Here is a 22,130-nt window from a genome sequence, read left to right as displayed (position 1 = left end):
TGGAAAAAATATTACGAGGAAAAGGGACCAATTTTTGGTAGCAAATCTCCAGTTTATATATCATTATATTCGGAGTCCGTTTTATAACTGTATACTTATTCTTTTTCGCTTAATGCGCACAATGCGGCTCCCACAGATGAGCCGTCTTTGGCAATGTTGATGTGCAGTCTTCTTTCTCCTTTGGCGCCTATTTGCGTCTGTGCAATGGCGTCTCTCATCATGGTTCTGAAACCAGGGTAGAACTCAACCACAGATCCGTCTGCTCCAACATCGACCTCGACATTATGGCCCTTGAAAGACTCGGTCATGTGCAGAATAGCGGCGATCGGAATGGCAGCAAGGTAGGCAGATCTCTTTGCCACGGCACGTGTGAGTTTCTGAATGGCAAGTCTCTCCTCAGTGGTAGTTGGCAGTCTCAATGCCTGTTTCAAAGACAGCTCTGTGGCCTGCAAATGGGTGGAGTCGTCAATCTCAATCAGCGAAAGAACCTCAGAGTCTAAGTCCCATGGCGTCCTCAGTCTGTGAGGCAAGGACTCGTAGTTAGCGTACTGAGTAAATAGCACTCCCTTGGCATGGAGGTCGACCAAGATATGTCTCAGAATTTCACCCAAGAACATTCCGGAAACACGCTTTTCAAACATGTGGAAGCCCTTGTTGCTGGTGAGCTCGTCGACTTGGACGTCATACTTCGTGTTTGGCAGAACCTTGAGCTGGTTGTCGAAGGAACCCCATTCGGTGTTGATGACCATGTGAGTGATACCTTGGGCCTTCAACTTCTCTCTCACCTCGGCAGGAATCTTCTTGATGTTTTCGAGCTTCTCGTTGTAGGCACCGTTGGTTCCTGTTCCAAAAATACATCCGAGCACGGTGGTGCCTTCCTTGTTGGAACCCGTGTACGATCTTGCGAGAAGGGTACCCACGGTGTCGTTTGACAAGGCAGAAACGGTAACAGGAATGTCCTGAGAGTCCAAATGCTTTTGGAACAGGGAAACAACGTCTTGGCCAACAGTGTCAGGAATATTGAATCCCTTGGTCCATCTCAGCAGAGTACCGGCGTTCAAAGCGGACTGCGAAACAGGGAAACTGAAAGTGAAACCCATCTTGAATTTCTGACTTCCAGTAGAGGCAACAGCTCCGTCATGATGGGTTTGTAAGAAAACCTTGACCTTGCTTGCAAGATACGAGAACAATTCGTCCGAAGTAGAGGTCATCAGTTCGGCAGGGATGTGCGACTTCTGCTGGATTAGCTTGAACGTGTGGTCTCCGTTTAGGGCCACAGAGCAAACACGGAAGTTGGTTCCTCCCAGGTCTGCGGCAAAAAGAATGCCTTTCTCCTTACCCGTTGGGATGGAGGTAACGTAGGTCGGGATCATGGGCAAACCATATTTGTCCTCATCGCTTTCTAGTCCGGCAGTCGCAAGCTCAATGAAACGCTCCACTCCCTTCTGGAGGGTCTCCTGAGTGACGGCAAACTCCGACACAATTTTATCGACTTCAGTCTCTAAGCTCATAATTAATATAACAGATTATGTATTTTCAGTTAACGGACTTTGGTGGTGTTAAATATCGCGGAGCGATGTCAAACGATTTGCTGGCGCACGACCAGAGATGGGATGATCTTTGAAATTATGGGGAGACCGGGGAAATGCGGAGCTGCATATGTGCGTAACATTTTTTCCTTCAATAGCTGTGTGAATAGTGCGTTCGGGAACGGCACATTCAGTTCGGAGGTACTCACGCGTCGGCCGTGCTTCGCCGCTTTTCCAGCCCTGCCTATTTTTCCGAGATCTTTCTCGGGAGACACCTCTGCACCACATAGGTATTTTTTTTTATTTTCTGACTTGAATAAATAAATAATTTAAGGGCTAATTAATTCTTCCTTATCTTCACATGTCACCAGGAAAAACCATTCTGGCGTCCAAGATCGCCAAGCGCTTCACCGACGAGATCCAAGCCAAGGCAGCCTTGCTAGCTAGACGTCCCAAGCTTGTAGGCTTGCTTGCCAACCCGGACCCTGCTGCCAAACAGTATGCTGAATGGACTGGTAAGACGAGCGAGTCGTTGGGATTCGATTACCAGTTGATCCAGGTCGAAAAGGAGCAGCTGGAGGACCAAATCTATAAATGCAACGATGACTCGTCGGTTAACGGTATCATGGTGTACTTTCCCGTCTATGGAGACGGTCAAGATCGCTATTTGCAACAGTGTGTTGCGATCGAGAAAGACGTCGAAGGTTTGAATTTCCGCTACGTGTCCAACATGTACCACAACATACGGTATCTGGATGAAAAGCAGGAGAAAAAGTCCATTCTGCCTTGCACCCCTCTTGCGATTGTGAAGATCTTGGAGCATTTGGGAGTCTATAACCCTCTGTTAAACTATGGTGACAGATTGTATGGAAAGACGATCACTGTTGTCAACCGTTCTGAAATTGTGGGAAGACCCCTAGCAGCCTTGCTTGCTAACGATGGTGCTACCGTTTATTCGGTTGATATCAATAGCATCCAAATCTACGAGCGTGGCGATGGTCTGAGATTCAAAAAGCACGTCGTCCTTGACTGCGATAAGAGCCTCAAAGAATGCGCGCTGTCATCTGATGTCATCATTACCGGGGTTCCTTCAGAGTCGTACAAGTTCCCTACCGAATACGTCAAACGCGGTGCTGTGGCCATCAACTTCTCAAGCCACAAAAACTTCAATGACGACGTAAAAGACGTCGCCTCCCTTTATGTTCCGTCCATCGGGAAAGTCACTATTGCCATGCTGTTGCGCAACTTGCTGAGATTAATAGAGAACAATGCTAAATAGATAGATACCTTATTATATATATCCGACGCGTCGATCGACGTACCCAAGAATAATTCGTATAAATTTATTTTGACTCTAAATTTTCTATATTTTTTTCAGATCCGTTTAAAAGGTTGACTCAGTCTGGGGAGCCTTTTTCCTAAATCTTCATATCGTACAATAATGACGGTGCCAAATATCCGTATATTCAAGCACGTTGCTGACCTCCGCAAATTCCGGAAAGATTGCTGGATTAAGGATTTGTCTGTTGGCTTTGTTCCTACAATGGGATACCTTCACGAGGGACATCTCTCCCTCGTCCGCCAATCGCTCGAGCAAAACGACGTTACACTGGTATCCATTTTCGTGAATCCGTCGCAATTTGCTCCACACGAAGATTTAGATGCCTATCCACGGAACATTGACCGCGACCTTCAACTTCTGGAGTCTGTCGTGTCCAAGGACAAGGCCCGACGGGTAGCCGGAGTTTTCACTCCGTCAGTGAGGGAGATGTATCCAAGCGGTATTCCACTTGAGACCAGCCAGCAGAAAGGAGCATTTGTGAGCGTGAGCGGAGTCTCCGAGCAACTCGAAGGCCGCGCTAGACCTCAGTTTTTCAGAGGTGTGGCTACCGTTGTGACTAAACTGTTCAATATCGTGGAGCCCACAAATGCGTACTTTGGACAAAAAGACATCCAGCAATCTATTGTTATCAAAAGGATGGTGTCAGACTTGCTGTTCAACGTCCAAATCCATGTCGTTGACACTGTGCGTGACAAGACGGGGTTGGCCCTCAGTTCAAGAAACTTCTATTTGAGTGATGAAGTGAGAAAACAGGCCAGTGTAATGTATCGCTCGATGATAGACGCTCGCTCAGAATACGCAAAGAACACCCACTTGACCACGGGGGAGCTGAAAACCAGCATCGAAAACACGATTGCTGGTGAAAACGCCAAGTTCGAAATCGACTACGTCGCATTCAACTACGCCGACACCCTTGAATATGTTCCTGACGATGCCACCATCGACAAGGGCCGCGAATGCGTTCTGAGTCTGGCAGTGAGAGTTCCGAACAGCAACACCGAAGACCGCGGAACAACTCGTCTCATCGACAACATTGTGTTCACGAAATGAGTTTGCGTTGCTCCTCGATAAGCCATTGGAAGTCACGCTCCTTGCGGGCCTGATTTTCTCTGGATGTGACGCCTTTCTCCTTAACTGCATAAAAAATCTCGCCGAATTCGCACAACCACTCTCCATCGACTGCCGTTACGTAGTTCATGTATTCGCGACCGGTTAGTAAGAGCTCATGGTAAATGACGTATTTGGGCAAATCGCCCATACCGTAGAGCGAAGCTGTTGGGTGCAGTTTCATCTGCAGTCCGGTCCGCAAATTGACGTACTCTCCGTGCTTCTTGAACTGAGCTGCTTGGTGAAAGAACGAAGCACACAAACATTTTCTGATCACATCCCAGTCGGGATTGCTGACGATGGCCAGTTTCTGTGATTTCATGATCTGGCTCAGCTGCGAATGAATCTCGACTGCGCGTCGGAGTGACCTGTACTGCAGAAAGTTTTTGGTACACCAGTTTTCTTTGCAACCATTTGACTTGAACAGATTGAAAATATTCACTAGCGTCAAATGGTCGCTTTCGGCGACCTGAAACTTCTCTCGGATGGAGTCTGAACGTCTCTGCAACTCTGCGTCGTGCATTGGCCTCACAAATATTGGCGGAATCGAGAGCATGGCCACTATGGTAATGACCTCTTTGGAGCACTGGAATTGCTTGAACGACGAGATAATCAGGAGTCGCGAGAGAGCGGGATCGATCGGAAAGTTTGACATCTTCTTACCTAATGCAGTCAGCCTTCCAAAGTTGTCTAAGGCTCCCAGACACCAAAGATCGTACTGGGCAGTGTTAATGGTCTCAATCGGAGGCCTATCCAGGAATGGGAATTTTGACAGATCTTCCACCTGCAAATATTTGAGAAGCAGGATGGTATTGCTCAGATTGGTACGCTGTATTTCGGGAATCGGCTCAGCAAACATCTCGTTTGTGGCCGCATACTGAGTGTAGAGCCGGTAGCACAGTCCCGGGCCCGTTCTACCGGCTCTTCCAGACCTCTGGTTCGCCTGGGCTAGTGATATTGGCGTGATTTGCAGCGTGTCCATGCCGAGCTTCGGATTGTACACCTTCAGTTTCATCAGCCCCGTGTCCACAACGAACCGTATACCGTCAACGGTCAACGAAGTCTCGGCAATGTTGGTTGCCACCACGCATTTCCTGAACTTTGATTTTCTGAAGATCTTAGCCTGTAAATCGGCTGGTAGAGTGGAGTATATGGGCAGGATCTCCAACGGCTCGATAGTGTCATCGGACTTTATGAGGCCTTCCAGCTCTTTTTCGAGCTCCTCGCAAGTGGTCTCGATGTCTTCCTGACCAGTCATGAAACATAAAATGTCACCTGGCTCGCTGCGGAGGTGAACTCTGATTATCTGTTTTACGGCACTGGCAACGTAGTCCTGTACCGCAATAGCCGAAAACATCACGTCAACAGGGTACGTTCTGCCTGGAATGGTGAACTGCTCTGCGTTACCGAAAAATTTGGAGAACTTGAAAGCATTCATGGTGGCCGAGGTAATGATTAATTTGAGATCTCTGCGGCGAGTGAGTATTCTCTTAAACAGACCAAGCAATATATCTGTGTTTAGTGACCTTTCGTGGGCTTCGTCCATCACAATGCAAGAATACTTGTCGAGTTCGGGGTCCATCAGTGCTTCACGAAGCAAAATACCGTCTGTCATGAATTTGATGCGTGTTTGAGAAGAGGTGCGGTCCTCGAACCGGATCGAGTATCCAACTTCCTTTCCTAATCTGACTCCCATCTCCTCGCTCACTCTTTTTGACACCGAAAGCGCAGCCACTCGTCGAGGCTGGGTGACGCCAATGAGTCCGCCATACTTACAGTAGCCTTCGTCGTACAGAAACTGCGGAATCTGTGTCGTTTTTCCAGACCCGGTTTCTCCAATCACCACTATAACCTGGTTCTCGGCAATCACCTTCATCAGCTCGGAACGGGCCTGATATGCTGGTAATCTTTTTCTCTGCTGCATTATTGCCTGACGGCCGTATGTGTGCTCGTCTAGTGATTTACCACCATCTTTGGACTCAGAGTCTTCCCTGGCGTTTTCCTTTCCGCCCAAAATCTTTCCCAAGCGAGAGTTGTTCACGTTTGCAGCATCTTTGGCACCCTTTTTCCTATCTTTGTTGGCTCGCCGCTCGTTCACCAGCGTAGACCCCAGTTTGCTGTACTTATACAGGTCTCCCGTTTTGTCTCGAACGGTCTCGATGACTTCCAATTTTTTGGTCATAATAGTTGCCGAATCCAAAAATGGAGGCGTCAGACGATGAACGACGAGATCAATGTCCGGGGCCCCTTCTTCGTCGAATCGAGAACGGCCTGCCGACGAATCAGTAGCTCTGCGCCTGAAAGTAGGCCTTACCTCGTGTTCCATCTCATCGTACTCCTCGTATTCCACAATAGGGTGCGAAACCGCCTCGTCTTGAGTGTACCACTCTCGGTCGTTCTCAACATCAGACCCTTCCTCCATCTCAGCTGCTGGAGACAAATCGGCCGCCTTTTCGCGCTCCTGAGCGGCCATACTGGCTAGGGATGGTACTTTAGGTGGCAAATTTTTTTTCATGGGCTCGTTTGGCAGCTCTGGCCCTCCAACAGGGTCCTCCTGCTGGTCCTGCCTGCTTTCTCTTTCCTTCAATCGAGTCGCATCTGCTTTGGATAGTTTCTTAAAGGTGACTTTCGGCTTCTTAGGTAGCTTCCGCTCCTCTACATCCTCCTCCTCGTCCGAAAAGTGCAGATCCAGCTGCGGCTTGCGTCGTTTTCCATCCATAAACACCGACTGCCTTGATTTTAGGTATTTTACAAAAGCGCACCCTTGCACTAACCGTTGCCACACCTCGCGCCACGCTGGCTTGATTTTTCGCAGAGACCTGATTTTTCATCGGCTTCAAGGAATTCAACTTCAGTACCGCTCGCTTCACATTTCCTGCCAGTGCAACTTGACCAAATCACTATCGCTATTCTTGTCAGCTGCTTACTGTTTTAGAGATTCAAAATTGGTCAAGGTTCCCTATTGCCCATTTTGGACTGACTGCCTCTGCATCTAATATGAGAGTGACAAAAAAGGGCAGAAAGGAAGAAGTGGTGGCTATCAAACCAGACCCAGAGCATGTCGATGGTCTTGGGCTGGCATGTCCAGCAGCTTCTTGCGGCAGATCATCATCTGCGTCATTTGACAAGCTCGGTAACTTGGAGCAACTAAATTCTGGGATCGGCTCTGATGAGACCCGCGACAGCAGCATCGAGCTGGAGTCTTCGCTTCTGGTGATGCCGGTGAATCGGAACCTGCAAATCACTTCAAAGGGCCAGCCTTCCTACACTAAAAAGATCTGGAAGATAAATAAGTTCAAGACGGATGATGCCGAAAAGCAGTCGAAGATAATACAGGATGCGCAGAATCTCGTATTGAACGATTCGTCCGCCAAGACGAACAAGCACGGGTTCAGGAAGACCAACGTCAAGCCGAAGGTCAACAAGGAGGGCACCCCGAAGGAGTTTCTATTCGTTAACTGCACACCGACTGCTGCTGCAGAATCTCCCGCAGATGAGCAGGAAAAAAAAGCTACAGCCGGGCCTCGCAAAGTTTCGCGGCTTTTTGGAAGCCGCTCACTGAAGAAGGACAAGGACAGCAAGGAACCCGAATACCAGCCCCAGGCAGTCAAGTCCGAAGTTCAAGAAGAGATTTCGAACGGGCGCATGCCGTTTTTGAACTCCTCTCCGTCGGTGTTTATGGGCCCAGAATCGTCAAAAAGATCGTCCCTGCGAAAATTTTGCAGCCGCAAACCAAAGGCCGAGGTCCACCACTCTGGCGACTCGTCGTCGGCAGCGACTCCCTCGGAGTACACTCTGACCCCCAAGAGCGGCACGGGCAATGCAAATGCGCCCTATACGCCAATAACGCCAATTCTGTCCACCAGCTCTTCTATGACCTCAATGGTATCCACTGCCACTCCGCAGCCGGAACACTTTACTGGTTATGGCCAATACCCGACACCGTTCACGATGTCGGCTACCGCGGGTGCCCGTGATCGTTCGGACTCAGGAAACTCCATATATCAGTCGCTGCAAAATAAACAGCTGCTGCAATCACCAATCGTGAACACGCCATCGCAGCACGGAGATGACGAGTCTGGAACTGCCTACGACGAACTGGTTGAGGTGTCTCCGGTTAGCACCTCGGTGACGAAGAAAATGAAGACTCTCAGACGGTCGAACTCCATAGTCTCTGTGACTTCTCTCTCATCGCAGTCCCAGTACCCGCCGTCGTCCCTATCGTCTGGTGGTTATTATGGCCTTGGAGCAGCCTTCTCGCCATCAAATCCCGGATCGGGCTTTTCGAGCGGCAGAGTCGCGCCCAGAACCCGCTCTGCAAGCAATACAGTGCCGAACACCGCCCAGAAATCTCCGCTGATCAAAACTTTGAGCCATCAGAACATGCAGTTTGCTTATCCCACAGTGCCGGAAAACGTCCATCCTGCCGGAAATCAGCCTCTCTTTGACTCGCAACTCATAAACTACACAGAGTACACCCCATTCACCCAACAGCAACAACTAGATACCTACTTTGAGGCCTCTCAATCCCCTCAACAGACGTCTTACCCGTATGCTTTGACTATGGAAGAGCTCAAAAAACAGCATGACGACCTTATACAGCAGCATCAATCGTTGTTCTATTCGTTCGGCCCCATAGAGCAGGAACAGATACCAGCAGCCAAATACGGCTCTCCGGTCACCAATCCGTATTTTTCTGCTCCGCTGGGCCACTCAAATAGCACTTTCACCACCAGTTCCGCCGAAGATTCGTCACGAACTCAAACTGGTCTGGATCAGGAGAGTTTCGACCTCTACCCCTTCATTGAGGGGGACGATCACCGCAATTGAAGAGACTGGATCTCTGATTGCAACCCCTCCTCACACCGAGTCCAAGAAAAATTCTTCCTCTAGATAGCTAGAAATTAACAAAAAAAATATTTTCCACTACTGTATGGGCAGTCGCTCAAGGTTGTTATCACTGTTCTCTCGCCGATTCCTTCACATGAACCCCCAGATAGACACTTCCAAGTACGAGATCCTCACTGAGGGCTCTGCGTCGGTTCTCTTCTCACCAGAACAGGTCTTTTACAACCCTGTCCAGCAGTATAACAGAGACCTGAGCTCGCTGGCTATTCGCGCATTCTCCGAGATTTACCACGAAGAGAAGCTGGCCAGAAAACGCAAGCATGACAAAGAGTCTCCTGATCCAGAAGATTCCGAGCCTCAACCGTATCTGAAAGTCTTGGAAGCGCTTTCTGCTACCGGTCTTCGTGCTATCCGCTATGGTAAAGAAATTCCACTCGTATCTAAGGTGGTAGCAAACGATCTTTCGAAAGACGCCGTCAATGCCATCAATCTCAACATCGAGTATAACAAAATACAGCACAAGGTGGAGGCCAATGAGGGAGATGCTATCCGGGTGATGGCTGATTCAAAGGGCCAATTCCATGTGGTTGATCTGGACCCCTATGGAACCGCAGCTCCTTTCGTCGACTCGGCCTTGAATTCGCTCAAGGACGGGGGCCTTTTGCTCGTGACTTGCACGGACCTCGGTGTGCTAGCTGGAGCTGGTTATCCAGAGAAGTGTTTTGCATTGTACGGAGGAAGTCCATTGCACGGAGACGCTACTCATGAATCTGCTCTTAGACTGGTTTTGCATATGATCTCGACGACTGCTGCCAAGTACAAAAAATGGATTGAGCCACAGCTCTGCTTGTCGATTGACTTTTACGTCCGTTTGTTCATACGGGTTAGAACGGCCCCTATCAAGGTCAAAGAGCTCGCGTCCAATCAAATGATATGCTACAAATGTTCAGGATGCTACGCTATTTACAATCAGCCGCTTGGGCGATGTACCGAGAACCCAAATGCAACAGCAAAGCAAAACAGTAAAAAGTTTGGTCTGAGCAAAGGGCCACCAGTTGGTCCGGAATGCACGTTCTGCGGTTTCACAAATCACCTCTGTGGTCCGATGTGGAGAGGACCTCTACACAATCCCGCCTTTATTGATCGCGTTCTCAGTCTTGAAGAAACAGCAGACGAGTCTATATTCAAGACGCGGCCTAGAATCAAGGGAATGCTGACCATGGCCAAAAGTGAGCTCGTGGACGTTCCTTTCCATATCAAGACAACGACGCTTTCTGCAGTTCTCAAAGGACCCAGTCCATCGATTGACATCTTTGCGGCTGCGTTGTCAAATCTGGGATACCGAGTCTCGCTCTGCCATTCTACCCCTGGTGCAATCAAAACGGACGCTCCGTACGAGGTCATCTGGTACGTCGGTAAGTTGTGGACGCAAAAGAATGGAGTGACCGCCGACAAACTGAACCCAAATACTGCAGGACACAAAATCATGACTGACAACTCGATTGGCAAGAACATTGATCTTGCCTCGCTAAACAAGGAGAAGAAAGTGGATGATATAACGTGGTTGTTCCAGCCTAACGAGGAAAGCAAGAAGTTGAAGGAATTGCGGAAGATAAAGATTGTCAGGTACCAGGAAAACCCGACGGCCAATTGGGGTCCCAAAGCTAGACCACATTAGTTCTGTATAATAAGTCAATATGAACGCACCAATCTAGCCTGAATTCTGAATCTTTGGTTGTGCATTACTTTGTAAACCTGTGTCCCTCTGAATGCTCGTGACATGGTTGCAAGTCAGAGCTGCAAGTTCGTGGACGATGATCGATGTCCAGTTGAGGTCTTTTCAACGCGTTTGTTAGCTCAGCTTCTTTTAGGCTTAATGATAAAAAAATTCATTTTTTAGTACACTTCCGTGGGTCCTCAAATCCCTTACCTTTACAATGCTGTTCCCATCAAATCAAAGTAGATGGACGAAAAAGCTTCAATTCTCAAGCTTTGAGAAGGGTAAAGTCGTAATCATAAACGCACTTTCTTTGCACGGGAAACGGCACGTGTGGCTTTCGCATACTCTCTGGTAGCTGTGAAAACTACAAAGTGAGTATCCTGACCTTGTCTTCAGTTGTAAATATTCCAATTTCTCCAATCGAAAACTCAAAGTCTAGATAATGAACAACTAGCATTGAATATCACGAGACGTTCTGCCTTCCGTTTTGTCCAAAACAGAGCCTAGAGAATACTAAGAATTAGCTGAAGCTCTATGACCACCGCGTAGTATGCACTTCTAAACCATCAACATGCTCAAGCTTGTGGCAAGCAAAATTGCCATTGACTAGCTGAGCAACTTCGCCGGAAAAAGTAGAAAAGAGATGGACGCTCTGTCTGCATTCCTACTTGCAATATTCTGCAAGCTATTCTTCTGTCCTCGACCCCTTCTTATTCCCCGATTTGGGCGGTGTACGGTGTGCTTAAAGATTTTCGAAAGGCACGATAATATCATGTCCCTGGCCACAGAAATCGCCGTGCTCAGCGAGCTGATCGACGTGCTGATCTCGCCGGAGCAGTTCAACATAAATGCCGAGGACTTGTTCGCTCACCTCAACTCGACCTCGCGACAGTCGGCCGGTTCCGACGTTACCATCCGTACCATCGATTTCCACAGCTTTCTCGAGCTTGGATACAAGCTCACAGACACAAACATGACCGTCGAGAGGCTCATCACTGTGCTGTCATCCAACGTCTACATCAACAACCTGGCCGAGTTTCAGACAAAAAGAACAGACGAGTATCTGCCGGACCTGAGATTTGTGATCAAGAACACATTCTTGCTGTTCATCACGTTCTTCAAACGCCTCAGCCAGCCTAATCCATCGGTTGCAGGCCTCCTCATGCTGCTGAACGTGTCCATTGTCAACAAACTAATGAAGATTCTGAAAACTCTCAACCCTGATATTCGGCTCAAGAGCGAAGGACTATTGCTCAAACTAATGCGGTATCAACGTTGATATGTACACACTCACGAATAAATACGACTAGCGATCTTCATCCACACGTAGTTGGCAAACCGTCGCCCCAGCACCTTGCCGATGACAGGCAACAGCACGAAGTTCACCAGAGTCTTCAGCTGCACAAGGTTCTCCTCCCACTCCTTCTGCGGGTCGTGGTACACCAGGTCCGTCTCATAAGTGTACTCCGAGTCGTCGTCGCTGGAGTCGAACCGCTGCTCGTTCCTGTCGTGCAAAGCAAGATTCTCTGCGCTCAGCTCCATATATATACCAAATATACGAAATATTTCAACTCTTTTACGGTTGCTTAGCTAAGCGTGGACGGGGACGGTAGCAGGTGGCTGGCGAGCGCTGGGTGGGGAGCTGCCATACGGGGATGTCAGAGACCTCAAGTGGCGTACTCGTCTTCTGCCCAATGAAAGCTTTTTCTGCTTTTACGAGTCTCTCTGGCCTGAATATTTTAATTCATGAAATTACTCGGTACCAACCCGTCGAGGACGAGTTTGTATGAGCATGCGACGAATTTCCGATGGGACAATTCGCTGCGCCGCGATGAGTTTGCGCCGACGTCGTTTGTGTCCTCACGGAACCAGCGTCTGAACTTTGACCGGCTCAACGACCGGTCGTCTATTCTCGACAACATAAAAGACTCTACCGACGAGCTCTATCTGGGCGACCAGCAGTTTGGCGCGATGAGCAATCTGCGGGTCAGCCTCGACGCTCTGCGGCTGAAGCTCCCGTTTTTGGGGCAACTGAAGCCCGCAACGCCGGCGAAAGTACAGCCAAGAGGACCTAGGAAAAGGCAGGTCCAGCTCAGTTACTACGGCGAAGAGACTGCCGACGACGCCGAGTCGCGTCCGCTGTTTATGAAGCAAACGAGTGTGAGATACAAAAAGAAAGCAAAGTCCATAAATGACAAGAAGGCAGCAGGTTCTGTTGTACAGTATGAAAGTGCAAAGTTTCTTGAGTATCCGCCAATTTCTATACCCCAAGCCCCAGCAGACTACGTCTCGGCCAACTTTGCCGATAGGTCTAGGCAGGAGGCTGCGAAAGGCCTTTTGGCGCACGATTACCAGCTGATTTTGGACAACTACAGCTACGTTCCGCTGGACGATGCAGAGCGCAAATTTGCGTTGTATTTGTACCTGCAAAGCCGGCTCCACGACGCGGAGACGCCAGTCGACACTGCCAACGAGCGGCTGCTGCAAGACTACCTCAACTCGCTAAAGAATAATAAATTCGTCGAGTCCACGGACAACACAGACGACGCAACCAGCGAGATGGCGCGCCGCAAAAACCAGCGCGTGCGACGCATGGAGCGGCGCATCGAGTTGGACGAGCGAGTCGCCCGCAGACTCGGACTCCATAAATAGAATACTTACTCCAGCGCAAGATCGCCTAGTTGTTCTCGCACTTTTCTTTCTCTCGCTTCCCTGATTTTTTGGTCCTTTTTAATACTGCTCAGACGTCCCGACTCTGATTTCCATGCTTTGTCGTGTTCCTGGTACTCGTCGTCGGTTGCCCTGTACTTGGCAGTCTCGTCGTCCGGCGGAGCCAGCAGGTTGCGCACTTCTCTGGAGGAAATATAGTGCAGATTCAGCTCGGAGCCAAAAATGTATCTGAGGTGCAACAGACGGATGTACTCGAACCAGCTGGTGATCGGAAGGGTTTTCGACCCGCTGAGCCGGAACCTCGACAGCACCTCCGTCTCCTCTTCTCCCTCGTGCTCCTCTTTCTCGATGCTCCGCAAAACCTCTCTGAATATCGACCGAGACTCTTTTTTGTCTTTTTTGCTCACTTTTTTCGACGAATACCTCACCAGCTGTGTCAGAATACTCTTCAGATCGTCTAGGTCGTGGTACGGTTCCTCCTCGTCGTCATAGTCGAACACCTCGTACATCAACGCGATCACAACGGCGGCCGTTTTCTGGACCTTCTTGGTGAACTCCTCGGCGAGGAAATTCATCAAGAGAGGAACGTTGTCTTGTATGACGGTGTTCACGTCGCGTCCGGCTTTGTAAAGCAGACTCACCACAACACCAACCGCATTGAGAGCATTCACAACAATGACCTCGTCGTTTTCCGTCAGACTGCCGGCGCTGAACCCTTCGGCCAGCTCCATTAGAGTTTCGACGCTATTTTCCAGACCGTAGCAATGCGACTCGTTGTAAATCACCAAAAGCAGGCTCGCATATGCAATCAAGCAGCTCGAACGAACGCCCTCGTAGCTCTCCTCAGAGCTGTAGATTTTATCGAGCAGAACAGGAAACAGACTCTCCACAGCTACTGTAGCCACCTCGTCCGAGTCGCTGGCTATATAGGCAACGGCGGAGCGCAGGGCCAACACAAACTCGAGTCCGGAACGCGCCGTCTTGACAAACGAGATCAACGACTCCAGATCCGTCTCGTTGACCACCTTCCCGTTGGAGCCCAGAGGTTTTTTCACAATCATACGATACAGTTCGCCAAGCAGAAATTCTCTCGACGACGAGCTGATTTTGCTTCGGGACTGTCCCAGCGCCGTTATCACGTCGGAGACCGTGTATATTTTCACCACGCCCCCGTCGTCGCCGGCCTCGCCCGCGCCTGTGTCCTCCTCGCTGTCGATGATGGACCCGATCAGAGAATTCGCCCTGCTCTCCTGCCGACTCACCGGCGACCCGGCAACCGCCACAGTGGACGACAGAGACTCCGTGCTCTGTATTTTCTGCCGCAGCAGGTCGTCCAGTTTCATGAAACTCATATCCATCAGGCTCTCGTCAAACTCGTTGTATTCGGCGTCCATATTGGGGCTCTTCAGACTAGGACTGTGTAGTCCAGACTTGGAAGACGCCCTGCCCTCCGAACGCGACACGTTGCGGTGAGACGACCGCATCTCGCGGTGTAGCTGAGACATGGCTTGATTACTAAATAAATGCAAATTATTTCTTGCTCTATCTGTGTGCGGCTTATATATTCTGTATTCTGAGCTACCTATTTTCATCTACTCGTGGCCCTCGTTCCCGTCGACACGGAACGGACTGATACTCTCCTGGCTGTGCGGCCCGCCTTTTAGTCTGTCAAGCTCCTGTTTCAACGCCGCCACCTGCTGCTGCAGACCCTTGTTCTCCTTCTGGAGCATCTGGATGTACTTGGACGACAGCTCCACGGTGGTGGCCTTGGACGGCACTGCGACCTCGTTCCTGAGCGTTTCCGGGATGATTTTCTCGAGGTCCTGGATGGCCACGTTCATCCTGTTCCGTCTGCCTTGCTCCGCGAGCTTGTGGGTCATTTTTCTGTCCGTCTGGGAAGATTTCGAGGACCCGCCTGAGTTGCTGCGGGCCTTGGTGTAGTACATGCCTTCGGGACTCTGGCTGGGCTGCATTTCGTCGTTGTTCTGGATGAGCGGTGACGTCTTGAGAGAGGACGATCGGGAGGACGATTTGGAGGCCCCGTTTATGTGCAAGGGAGGTATGATGGCTGCTGGCAGCTGCTGGTTGTCCTGGAGCAGAAACGAGTTGGACGACGGCAATATCACTGGCGACGACTGGGCGGACGTGGCGTTGTGGTTGGGGTTCTTCAGAACGTTATCTTTTGCAATCATTCTCGGCGAGTTCTTAGCAGACAGTTTGGCCAGGGCATACGACATCATGGCGGCCGGCGTGGCTGCAGACGGGTTGCCCGTGTCGATCTCGGCGGATCTGTTATTTGGCTCGTTTTCCTGTGAGTACGACCTGGACTGCAGTTCTGTTGAGCTGTAATCTTCCTCCTTTGCGGGCGGATTCGAAGGCGGCAGCATGAGATCGCTGGACGTGGCAGACTCGGGCAGCATGTCGAAATAGGTCTGAGACTGTCCGCTGTACGACTTGTTTCTGGATTTGTACGACCGGCGGGCGCCAGAAACGACGGGAGACGACGGCTTCACCGACGGCGACTGCTTCATACGCGCAGACGAACCTGGCTGCTGCTGCTGGAACCCGTTTGCATTCGCCGGCCCAAACAGCGGCGTCCCGTTGGGCGTTTTCGAGCGTTTGTACGAGGCTCTTCTTGCGCCGTCGTCGCTGGACACTGGCGGCGACATGTTGGACGGCTTTTCATCGCGTCTTTTTTGTCTCAGGCTGGCCGCGCTGCTGACCTGGCTGGGGAAACGAGAGCTCTGGAACTCCAGAGCCGGCGACGTGAGCGGGCTGAACCCAACCTTTTTGTGCACCTTTTCGTCTGGAACTCCCTGCTGGTAGCCGGTGCCGTATGGCGGGTTCACGGCGTGTTCCAGCGGCGTCACTGCGGGCGAGACAAGCGGCGTGAACACGTCGTTTGGGCGGATGGCAGTGGCTGGCGCGCTCTTGGTGCGCTGGTCCCCGGGGTAGTCGCATTGGAACATCTGCGGAGGCTGGTGGTAATTATTAGGTTCTGTACTTTGTTCGTGGGCAGCGTTGTCGGACACAAAAGACGAGTAGTCCTCGTGTCTATGCGGCGAGTCGTTGGCTGGGTTGACTTGGTCGGCATGCCGGTGGTGTATCATGTTGTCCAGGTGCTGGATCTCGTGGAGATTGGTGAACTCTGACCACTGCAAATCCATGCTTTCGAAGTTCATCTCCGACAAGTCTGTGTGGTTCAGCGATTCCTGATGGCCGTGGGTGCTCAGGCTATTCTCTGCGTTTGGAGGATGCGAACTAGACAGATGGGACTCGTCTGCTGGCGAGTCTGTATAGCTGCTCTGATTGGATATAGCCGATGCGGGCATCACGCTCGTCATTCCCTGCTGGAACACTGAAAGAAAGACGTTGGTGCTTAGGAGCTGACTCTTGAGACTCAACAAATATTTTACAGAAATTATTTTGCTCTGAGGAAGCCTCTACGAAATAAAACAATGCGGTGCTCGTAATCGGCAAACGAAACTGCAAGCACAGTTGTCCAAAGGGAAGCGCGACGTGCAGAAACGTTGTGTGCTGGGGGAAAACATCGCCCATTCTGCCGTCGGCCGATCATGGTCGCCGGGTAACAGCCACGTGGGGTGCGTTTCGCTCACACGAGCCGTCTAACGCAAATGACAATTTTGTCGATAAGTGAAGCGGTGCAAGGGTGCACACGGGTCTACGAGTAGTGCTTGGATAATAAATAAATAGCAGACACGTCTGGTACACACAGCGCGCTCAGCCGTGAGTGGCCTGGCGGTAGGCGCGCTCGCTCGCCGGGTGCGGCGACAGCGGCTCGTAGATCTGGTTGCCCGGCTTGAACACCTCTCGATTGCCGTCGTCCGGAATGCGTTTCTGCAGATTGAGGCTCTTGAACACGCAATTGTTGAGCAGCGACTCGGCCTTTCTGCAGTTCTTGAGCTCCATGTTGGAGTAGTTCAGGCACTGGAAGTGCAGCTCGAACTCCTTCTTGCAATGGGTGTTCAGATCGCGGATCACGCTGGCTGCGCATCTTGTCACTCTGCGGCCCTCAGTCAGGCAGTTGATGGTTCCGTTCTTGCCGTTTTCCTGGTGGCACTTCATGAAGTCGTCGTTGTAGTCTTTGCATCTATCTCCGATGAAAAACGAGGCACTGACCAGAGGTCCAGTGGTGGCTCCTATCTCCTTCACGTGGGGGATTTCCTTCGGGAGAGGTGCATTTTCGAGCACGTACTGGGTGTCTCTGAGCTTGTCTGTGACCCTGGACGTGGAAATGGAGTCGAAAGTGTTTGTTGACGACATGGCGAACAGGAGCTACTTGGCTTGAATATTACTCCTCAAATGGCTCCGGGTAAGTTATTTTTCGGATCCTTAAAAAAATATACACCTTAAAATTCCTGGTACACCATGTTTGAGTTTGTGTCATTGGCGCCGCCAAAACAAATCGCCGAGCCCGTGGAGGACCCCGACGAGGACTCGTACGACCCCTTTGAAGAACAAGGCGTGAAGGACGAGGACGAGGACGACAAGAAAGCCTTGCAGCTCGAACAGCTGAAAAACACTTCCAAGACACAAGCCAGGCTTCTCACGTTTGACGGCCAAATAAATATTCTGGCCGACCCTGGATGGGACGGGGTGAGCGACATATCGTATCTGGAGCCGCACGTCCCCAACATCCATCTAATCATCCTTTCGCAGACCACCACCGAGTACCTAGGTGCCTTTGCGTATCTTCTGTACAAATACCCGATTCTTCGCAAAGTGAAAACCTATGCGACGCTTCCTGTTTCGAAACTCGGACGATTGGCGACCATAGAGCTCTATAGATCGGCCGGGCTCGTTGGCCCGCTGAAAGGGGCCGTTCTGGACGTGGAAGACGTGGAAAACTACTTCAACTCCATCATCACAGTCAACTACTCGCAGTCCGTGTCTCTCACGGGAAACTTGTCGGGAATTACAATCACAGCGTACAATTCTGGTCACACACTAGGTGGATCGTTCTGGCTGCTCAACAAGGACGCCGAGAAGATCGTGTACGCCCCTACATGGAACCACTCCAAAGACTACTTCCTCAAGCCTGGCCGCTTGAACTTACCGAATCTCCTCCGTGCCACCACTCTGATCAGCGGGTCTGACTTGGGGTCCTCGTTGTCGCACAAGATGCGGATCAGCAAGTTCATGGAGCTCGTCAAGCTCACATTGATGAATGGAACGTCCATCTTGCTCCCGACCTCTGTCACCGGCAGACTGCTGGAGCTGCTTCCACTGCTGGACCAGAACGTGCCGGTGGATATCAACTTCTATCTCGTCTCGTTCACAGGCAAGAAGTCGCTGGAGTTTTCTGGCAACATGCTGGAGTGGATGTCGCCGGACATCACCAAGAACTGGGAGAACCAGAACCATACGCCGTTCGAGTCGAACAGACTAAAGCTCATCTCGTTGCGGGACCTTGCCTCTCTCGACCACAGGCCAAAGATCATCTTTGTGGACGGCACAGATCTCAACGAAGGGTCTCTTTCGAGAGACTGTTTTATAGAGCTTTGTTCGAAGCACAACACCGCGCTGATCATGACTGAGAGACCAGAGGTGAACACCACCGCATACGACGTGTACAAGGAATGGGAGAATAAGGTGAAGAGCGACAATAATCTGAAAGACGGCGCCCTGACCATTCTTGAGAAACAAATGTCTCTGTCGGCAACGAGGGAGGAAAAGCTGCGTGGTTCAGAGCTGAACGCGTACAAGAAGAGTGTTGAGGAGCGCAGGCAGCGCCGCAAGGAGCAGGAGGTGCAAGAAAGACTAAACAACGACCTGCTGGACACGCTGATCGGCGAGGACGACGACGATGACGACGACGATTCGGAGTTTTCAGACGCAGAAGAGGCTGGCGCGGACGCCGAAAATGGAGAAAACGGCGAAGTCAAGACCACAACGACCTCCACCGCGCTAACGCAGTCCACGCACTCGGCTAAGGACGAAGAGGACCATATCACTGTGGACCAGATCCTGCAGATGCCTATGGACTTTGACGTGCGGAACGCCAAGGGAAGAAATAGGATGTTTCCTTTCATTGTCAAGAAAGTCACCGTCGACGACTACGGCGAAGTGATCAGACACAGTGATTTCATGAGAGAGGAGGAAAAGTTCCCGCTCAACAAGCCAACCTACGAGGAAGAGGTGGAGGAAGTTGTGGAGGAGTATTTGGAGAACGGGAAGAAAAAAAGACGGACAGTGAAAAGGCCGGTCAAGAGAGTCAGAAAAGCCACGGTGGTTGAACAGGTGAAGGAGAAAGACACTGTCTACAACCTGGATGCACTGGCTGACCCAAAAGTGCGCAGTATCAAACCTATCTCTGTGGAAATCAGGTGCGGTCTTGCGTTTGTGGACCTGTCTGGACTGGCGGACCTGCGATCCATGAGAATCACCTTCAACTCGGTGAAGCCCCGCAAGGTTATCTTGCTTCCAAACACCACACAGGCCTATATGGGCGGCGCTTTGGACGTTATGGACGCCGTTATGGCTCAGCAGAAATCCAAGATGCTCGCTATTTACCAGGCCGACGACGCATCTGGCATCCTGGGCACAGACTACATTCTGTCCAAGTTCAACGAGAAAATTGACCTCGGCAATGTCGTCACCTCGTACGACCTTGTGATCTCCAACGAGCTCAACAGCACGCTCAACTGGCAGGCAATCACTGGCGGATACTCGATCGCACACGTTTACGGAGAGGTGGTGCCGGTGGCGCCTGGAGACAAGCATCTGAAGCTTGTTCCGCCTACAAGCACAAACGTGATGCCCGTGTCCAACTCGATCAGCATCGGAGACATTAGACTAGCAGAGCTGCGTCGCAAGCTGACGGAGCTGAACCACGCTGTCGAGTTCCGAGGCGACGGCACGCTCGTGGTGAACAACCAGCTCGCCGTAAGAAAAGTCACCGACGGCAACCTCGTGATCGACGGAGCGATAGGCCAGCTTTTCTACCAGGTCCGCAACCTCGTCCAGGATATGCTCGCGTACGTTTGATAGAACGATAGATATTTGTTGCTTACGTAATGTGTCTGATAGATAAGCCTCGATGATCAGTTTCTCAGATCTGGTAAATGGGTATATTTACACAGATAAGGGACACTTTACAATTCAAGCGCAGGTTTGAGCTGGGGGGTAAGCAGTTGTTATTTTGCACTAATTTTCAGATGTGCTGGGTGCTGGGTCGTTTGGGTACGTGAGACGGGCTGTTGATCAGCAGTCGGGGCAGGACGTGGCCATCAAGGTGATGAGCAAGAAGGCATTGGGAGAGCGCGTATCCCTGGTAGAGAACGAGGTTGCCTTGCTGAAACTGCTTGATCATCCAAACGTGGTGCGTTTTATTGACTATTACGAGTCCCCCAGCTCGTTTTATCTCGTGACAGAGCTTGCTACAGGAGGGGAGCTTTTTGACCGGATAGTCGAGAAGGTTGTTTTTACAGAAAAAGACGCCAAAGCCATTGTGTTGCAGCTTGTCAAGGCACTTCACTATCTCCACGAGAACAGCATTGTGCACCGCGACATCAAGCCAGAAAACATATTGTACAAGACCCAGGACCCTGACAGCGATGTTGTGTTGGCGGATTTCGGGATCGCCAAAAAACTCAGCCGTTCGGAGCCGTATATCCGCGATCACGCCGGCTCTTTCCTATACGCGGCGCCAGAAACCTATACGTACGAAACGTACGGCTACAAGGCAGATATATGGTCACTGGGAGTGGTATGCTATATATTGATGTGCGGCTACAGTCCGTACGATGCAAACACTGTTGACGAGTTTCTGCGGGTGGTGGAGGAGCCGTTGAGTTTCGACGACAGCAGCTGGGCCAATGTGAGCGAGGAAGCCAAGGAGTTTGTTCTCTGCTGTCTCGACACGCGCCAGGAAACGCGGTTTCCGGCTTGGCGACTGCTGCAGCATCCGTGGCTGACAAGCGACACGCAGAAAGAAGTCGACCTGATCTCCAACCTCCGGGACGGCTACTCTGCCAAGAAAAAGCTGAAGGCTGTGATCCACATGGTTCTGATCCGAAACAGGTTCCAACAGTTGCGAAGCTTGACCGGCGAGGAGGAATTCGAGCTGGCAGACCCGTATCTGTCAGACCCTGACAAGTCGCGATTGCTGGGCGATGCGTTCCGCAACCTTGTGTTTGCCGCCAAGGACAACAAGGAGAAGATCATGAGCTACCAAGTGGACGACGCGGGCCGATGACGTTCAAAATATAATTCTGTAGATAATGAAGAGAATGAAGAGCGAGATCAGCACCACCGGCGCATATTGCTTGAGCAAGAGCTGGAAGTTGATTTTTTCGGCGTACTTCTTGTATTTCTGAGACTGGTTTTTCAGATTGGCGGAAAGATCCTGGAGTTTGTCCAGCGAGTCGCCTCTGTAGAGCAGATCCTCGATGTTCTTGTTCATAATCATTTTCACATCAACCAGCTCCGTATTGAGCTTGTCCAGATTGGATTGGGCTCTGGAGTCGCCGTAGATCTTTTTCGTCTTGCTGATGAACGAGTCAAACTGAATAAACTGGTACGGCTTCAAATCGGGTCTGGACAGCTCGCTAGCGTAAATGTGACTGAACTCGTTAGAGATCTCAGCCAGATACGAAAACACAAGCTTTTTCGGGAAACTGCTGGTAGTAATACACACATAGATAATGGTGTCAACGATCAGATAATGTAGCGTGTGGCTTTCTGAGTCAATGGACGCTCTGGGCTCTGAAGTCTGCGGGTTGAGCTTCAATATGATCAATTTGCACTTCTTCTTGAGCTCTGCCAGGCTGGAGTTTTTCTCGTCATCTATCGAGCCTGAAAGTGGCAAACCTAGTTGTTAGATTGAGCTAGCTAGTTACGTACCATCCGAAAGCCGGTAAATTAGTGTAGACTCCATGTGTGTTTTGTTGCC

At 50.7% G+C, this 22,130-nt stretch overlaps 15 protein-coding genes across 15 annotated transcripts; 8 read left to right on the top strand and 7 right to left on the bottom strand.

Moving 5' to 3' along the window:
• Positions 1-95: 95 nt before the first annotated feature.
• On the bottom strand, positions 96-1,511 carry KL928_002084 (uncharacterized protein; the record flags this gene model as incomplete). Its single annotated transcript, XM_043202521.1, has 1 exon — positions 96-1,511. The coding sequence occupies one exon, from the start codon at positions 1,509-1,511 to the stop codon at positions 96-98; it is 1,416 nt and encodes a 471-aa protein (XP_043060289.1).
• Positions 1,512-1,890: 379 nt separating this feature from the next.
• On the top strand, positions 1,891-2,808 carry KL928_002083 (uncharacterized protein; the record flags this gene model as incomplete). Its single annotated transcript, XM_043202520.1, has 1 exon — positions 1,891-2,808. The coding sequence occupies one exon, from the start codon at positions 1,891-1,893 to the stop codon at positions 2,806-2,808; it is 918 nt and encodes a 305-aa protein (XP_043060288.1).
• A 162-nt stretch (positions 2,809-2,970) lies between these two features.
• KL928_002082 (uncharacterized protein) lies at positions 2,971-3,838 on the top strand (the record flags this gene model as incomplete). Its single annotated transcript, XM_043202519.1, has 2 exons — positions 2,971-3,628; positions 3,711-3,838. 2 exons carry the CDS (start codon positions 2,971-2,973, stop codon positions 3,836-3,838), a joined length of 786 nt encoding a protein of 261 aa, XP_043060287.1.
• A 72-nt stretch (positions 3,839-3,910) lies between these two features.
• Positions 3,911-6,697, bottom strand: KL928_002081 (uncharacterized protein; the record flags this gene model as incomplete). The annotated part of the gene is made up of 1 exon (XM_043202518.1): positions 3,911-6,697. The coding sequence occupies one exon, from the start codon at positions 6,695-6,697 to the stop codon at positions 3,911-3,913; it is 2,787 nt and encodes a 928-aa protein (XP_043060286.1).
• Positions 6,698-6,975: 278 nt separating this feature from the next.
• KL928_002080 (uncharacterized protein) lies at positions 6,976-8,808 on the top strand (the record flags this gene model as incomplete). Its single annotated transcript, XM_043202517.1, has 1 exon — positions 6,976-8,808. The coding sequence occupies one exon, from the start codon at positions 6,976-6,978 to the stop codon at positions 8,806-8,808; it is 1,833 nt and encodes a 610-aa protein (XP_043060285.1).
• A 154-nt stretch (positions 8,809-8,962) lies between these two features.
• Positions 8,963-10,504, top strand: KL928_002079 (uncharacterized protein; the record flags this gene model as incomplete). The annotated part of the gene is made up of 1 exon (XM_043202515.1): positions 8,963-10,504. The coding sequence occupies one exon, from the start codon at positions 8,963-8,965 to the stop codon at positions 10,502-10,504; it is 1,542 nt and encodes a 513-aa protein (XP_043060284.1).
• An 814-nt stretch (positions 10,505-11,318) lies between these two features.
• KL928_002078 (uncharacterized protein) lies at positions 11,319-11,825 on the top strand (the record flags this gene model as incomplete). Its single annotated transcript, XM_043202514.1, has 1 exon — positions 11,319-11,825. The coding sequence occupies one exon, from the start codon at positions 11,319-11,321 to the stop codon at positions 11,823-11,825; it is 507 nt and encodes a 168-aa protein (XP_043060283.1).
• Positions 11,826-11,836: 11 nt separating this feature from the next.
• Positions 11,837-12,088, bottom strand: KL928_002077 (uncharacterized protein; the record flags this gene model as incomplete). The annotated part of the gene is made up of 1 exon (XM_043202513.1): positions 11,837-12,088. The coding sequence occupies one exon, from the start codon at positions 12,086-12,088 to the stop codon at positions 11,837-11,839; it is 252 nt and encodes an 83-aa protein (XP_043060282.1).
• A 204-nt stretch (positions 12,089-12,292) lies between these two features.
• KL928_002076 (uncharacterized protein) lies at positions 12,293-13,198 on the top strand (the record flags this gene model as incomplete). Its single annotated transcript, XM_043202512.1, has 1 exon — positions 12,293-13,198. One exon carries the CDS (start codon positions 12,293-12,295, stop codon positions 13,196-13,198), a length of 906 nt encoding a protein of 301 aa, XP_043060281.1.
• Positions 13,199-13,203: 5 nt separating this feature from the next.
• Positions 13,204-14,721, bottom strand: KL928_002075 (uncharacterized protein; the record flags this gene model as incomplete). Its single annotated transcript, XM_043202511.1, has 1 exon — positions 13,204-14,721. The coding sequence occupies one exon, from the start codon at positions 14,719-14,721 to the stop codon at positions 13,204-13,206; it is 1,518 nt and encodes a 505-aa protein (XP_043060280.1).
• An 87-nt stretch (positions 14,722-14,808) lies between these two features.
• KL928_002074 (uncharacterized protein) lies at positions 14,809-16,560 on the bottom strand (the record flags this gene model as incomplete). The annotated part of the gene is made up of 1 exon (XM_043202510.1): positions 14,809-16,560. One exon carries the CDS (start codon positions 16,558-16,560, stop codon positions 14,809-14,811), a length of 1,752 nt encoding a protein of 583 aa, XP_043060279.1.
• A 397-nt stretch (positions 16,561-16,957) lies between these two features.
• KL928_002073 (uncharacterized protein) lies at positions 16,958-17,500 on the bottom strand (the record flags this gene model as incomplete). The annotated part of the gene is made up of 1 exon (XM_043202509.1): positions 16,958-17,500. The coding sequence occupies one exon, from the start codon at positions 17,498-17,500 to the stop codon at positions 16,958-16,960; it is 543 nt and encodes a 180-aa protein (XP_043060278.1).
• Positions 17,501-17,605: 105 nt separating this feature from the next.
• KL928_002072 (uncharacterized protein) lies at positions 17,606-20,224 on the top strand (the record flags this gene model as incomplete). Its single annotated transcript, XM_043202508.1, has 1 exon — positions 17,606-20,224. One exon carries the CDS (start codon positions 17,606-17,608, stop codon positions 20,222-20,224), a length of 2,619 nt encoding a protein of 872 aa, XP_043060277.1.
• Positions 20,225-20,474: 250 nt separating this feature from the next.
• Positions 20,475-21,434, top strand: KL928_002071 (uncharacterized protein; the record flags this gene model as incomplete). The annotated part of the gene is made up of 1 exon (XM_043202507.1): positions 20,475-21,434. One exon carries the CDS (start codon positions 20,475-20,477, stop codon positions 21,432-21,434), a length of 960 nt encoding a protein of 319 aa, XP_043060276.1.
• A 3-nt stretch (positions 21,435-21,437) lies between these two features.
• Positions 21,438-22,115, bottom strand: KL928_002070 (uncharacterized protein; the record flags this gene model as incomplete). Its single annotated transcript, XM_043202506.1, has 2 exons — positions 21,438-21,997; positions 22,082-22,115. 2 exons carry the CDS (start codon positions 22,113-22,115, stop codon positions 21,438-21,440), a joined length of 594 nt encoding a protein of 197 aa, XP_043060275.1.
• Positions 22,116-22,130: the final 15 nt, after the last annotated feature.

This window comes from Ogataea angusta, assembly GCF_019207475.1.
Source record: "Ogataea angusta isolate 61-244 chromosome Unknown 61-244_NODE_4_length_877678_cov_91.023368, whole genome shotgun sequence".
NCBI classification, from domain to species: Eukaryota; Fungi; Ascomycota; class Pichiomycetes; order Pichiales; family Pichiaceae; genus Ogataea; species Ogataea angusta.
This window is presented reverse-complemented; position numbering and strand designations above follow the sequence as displayed.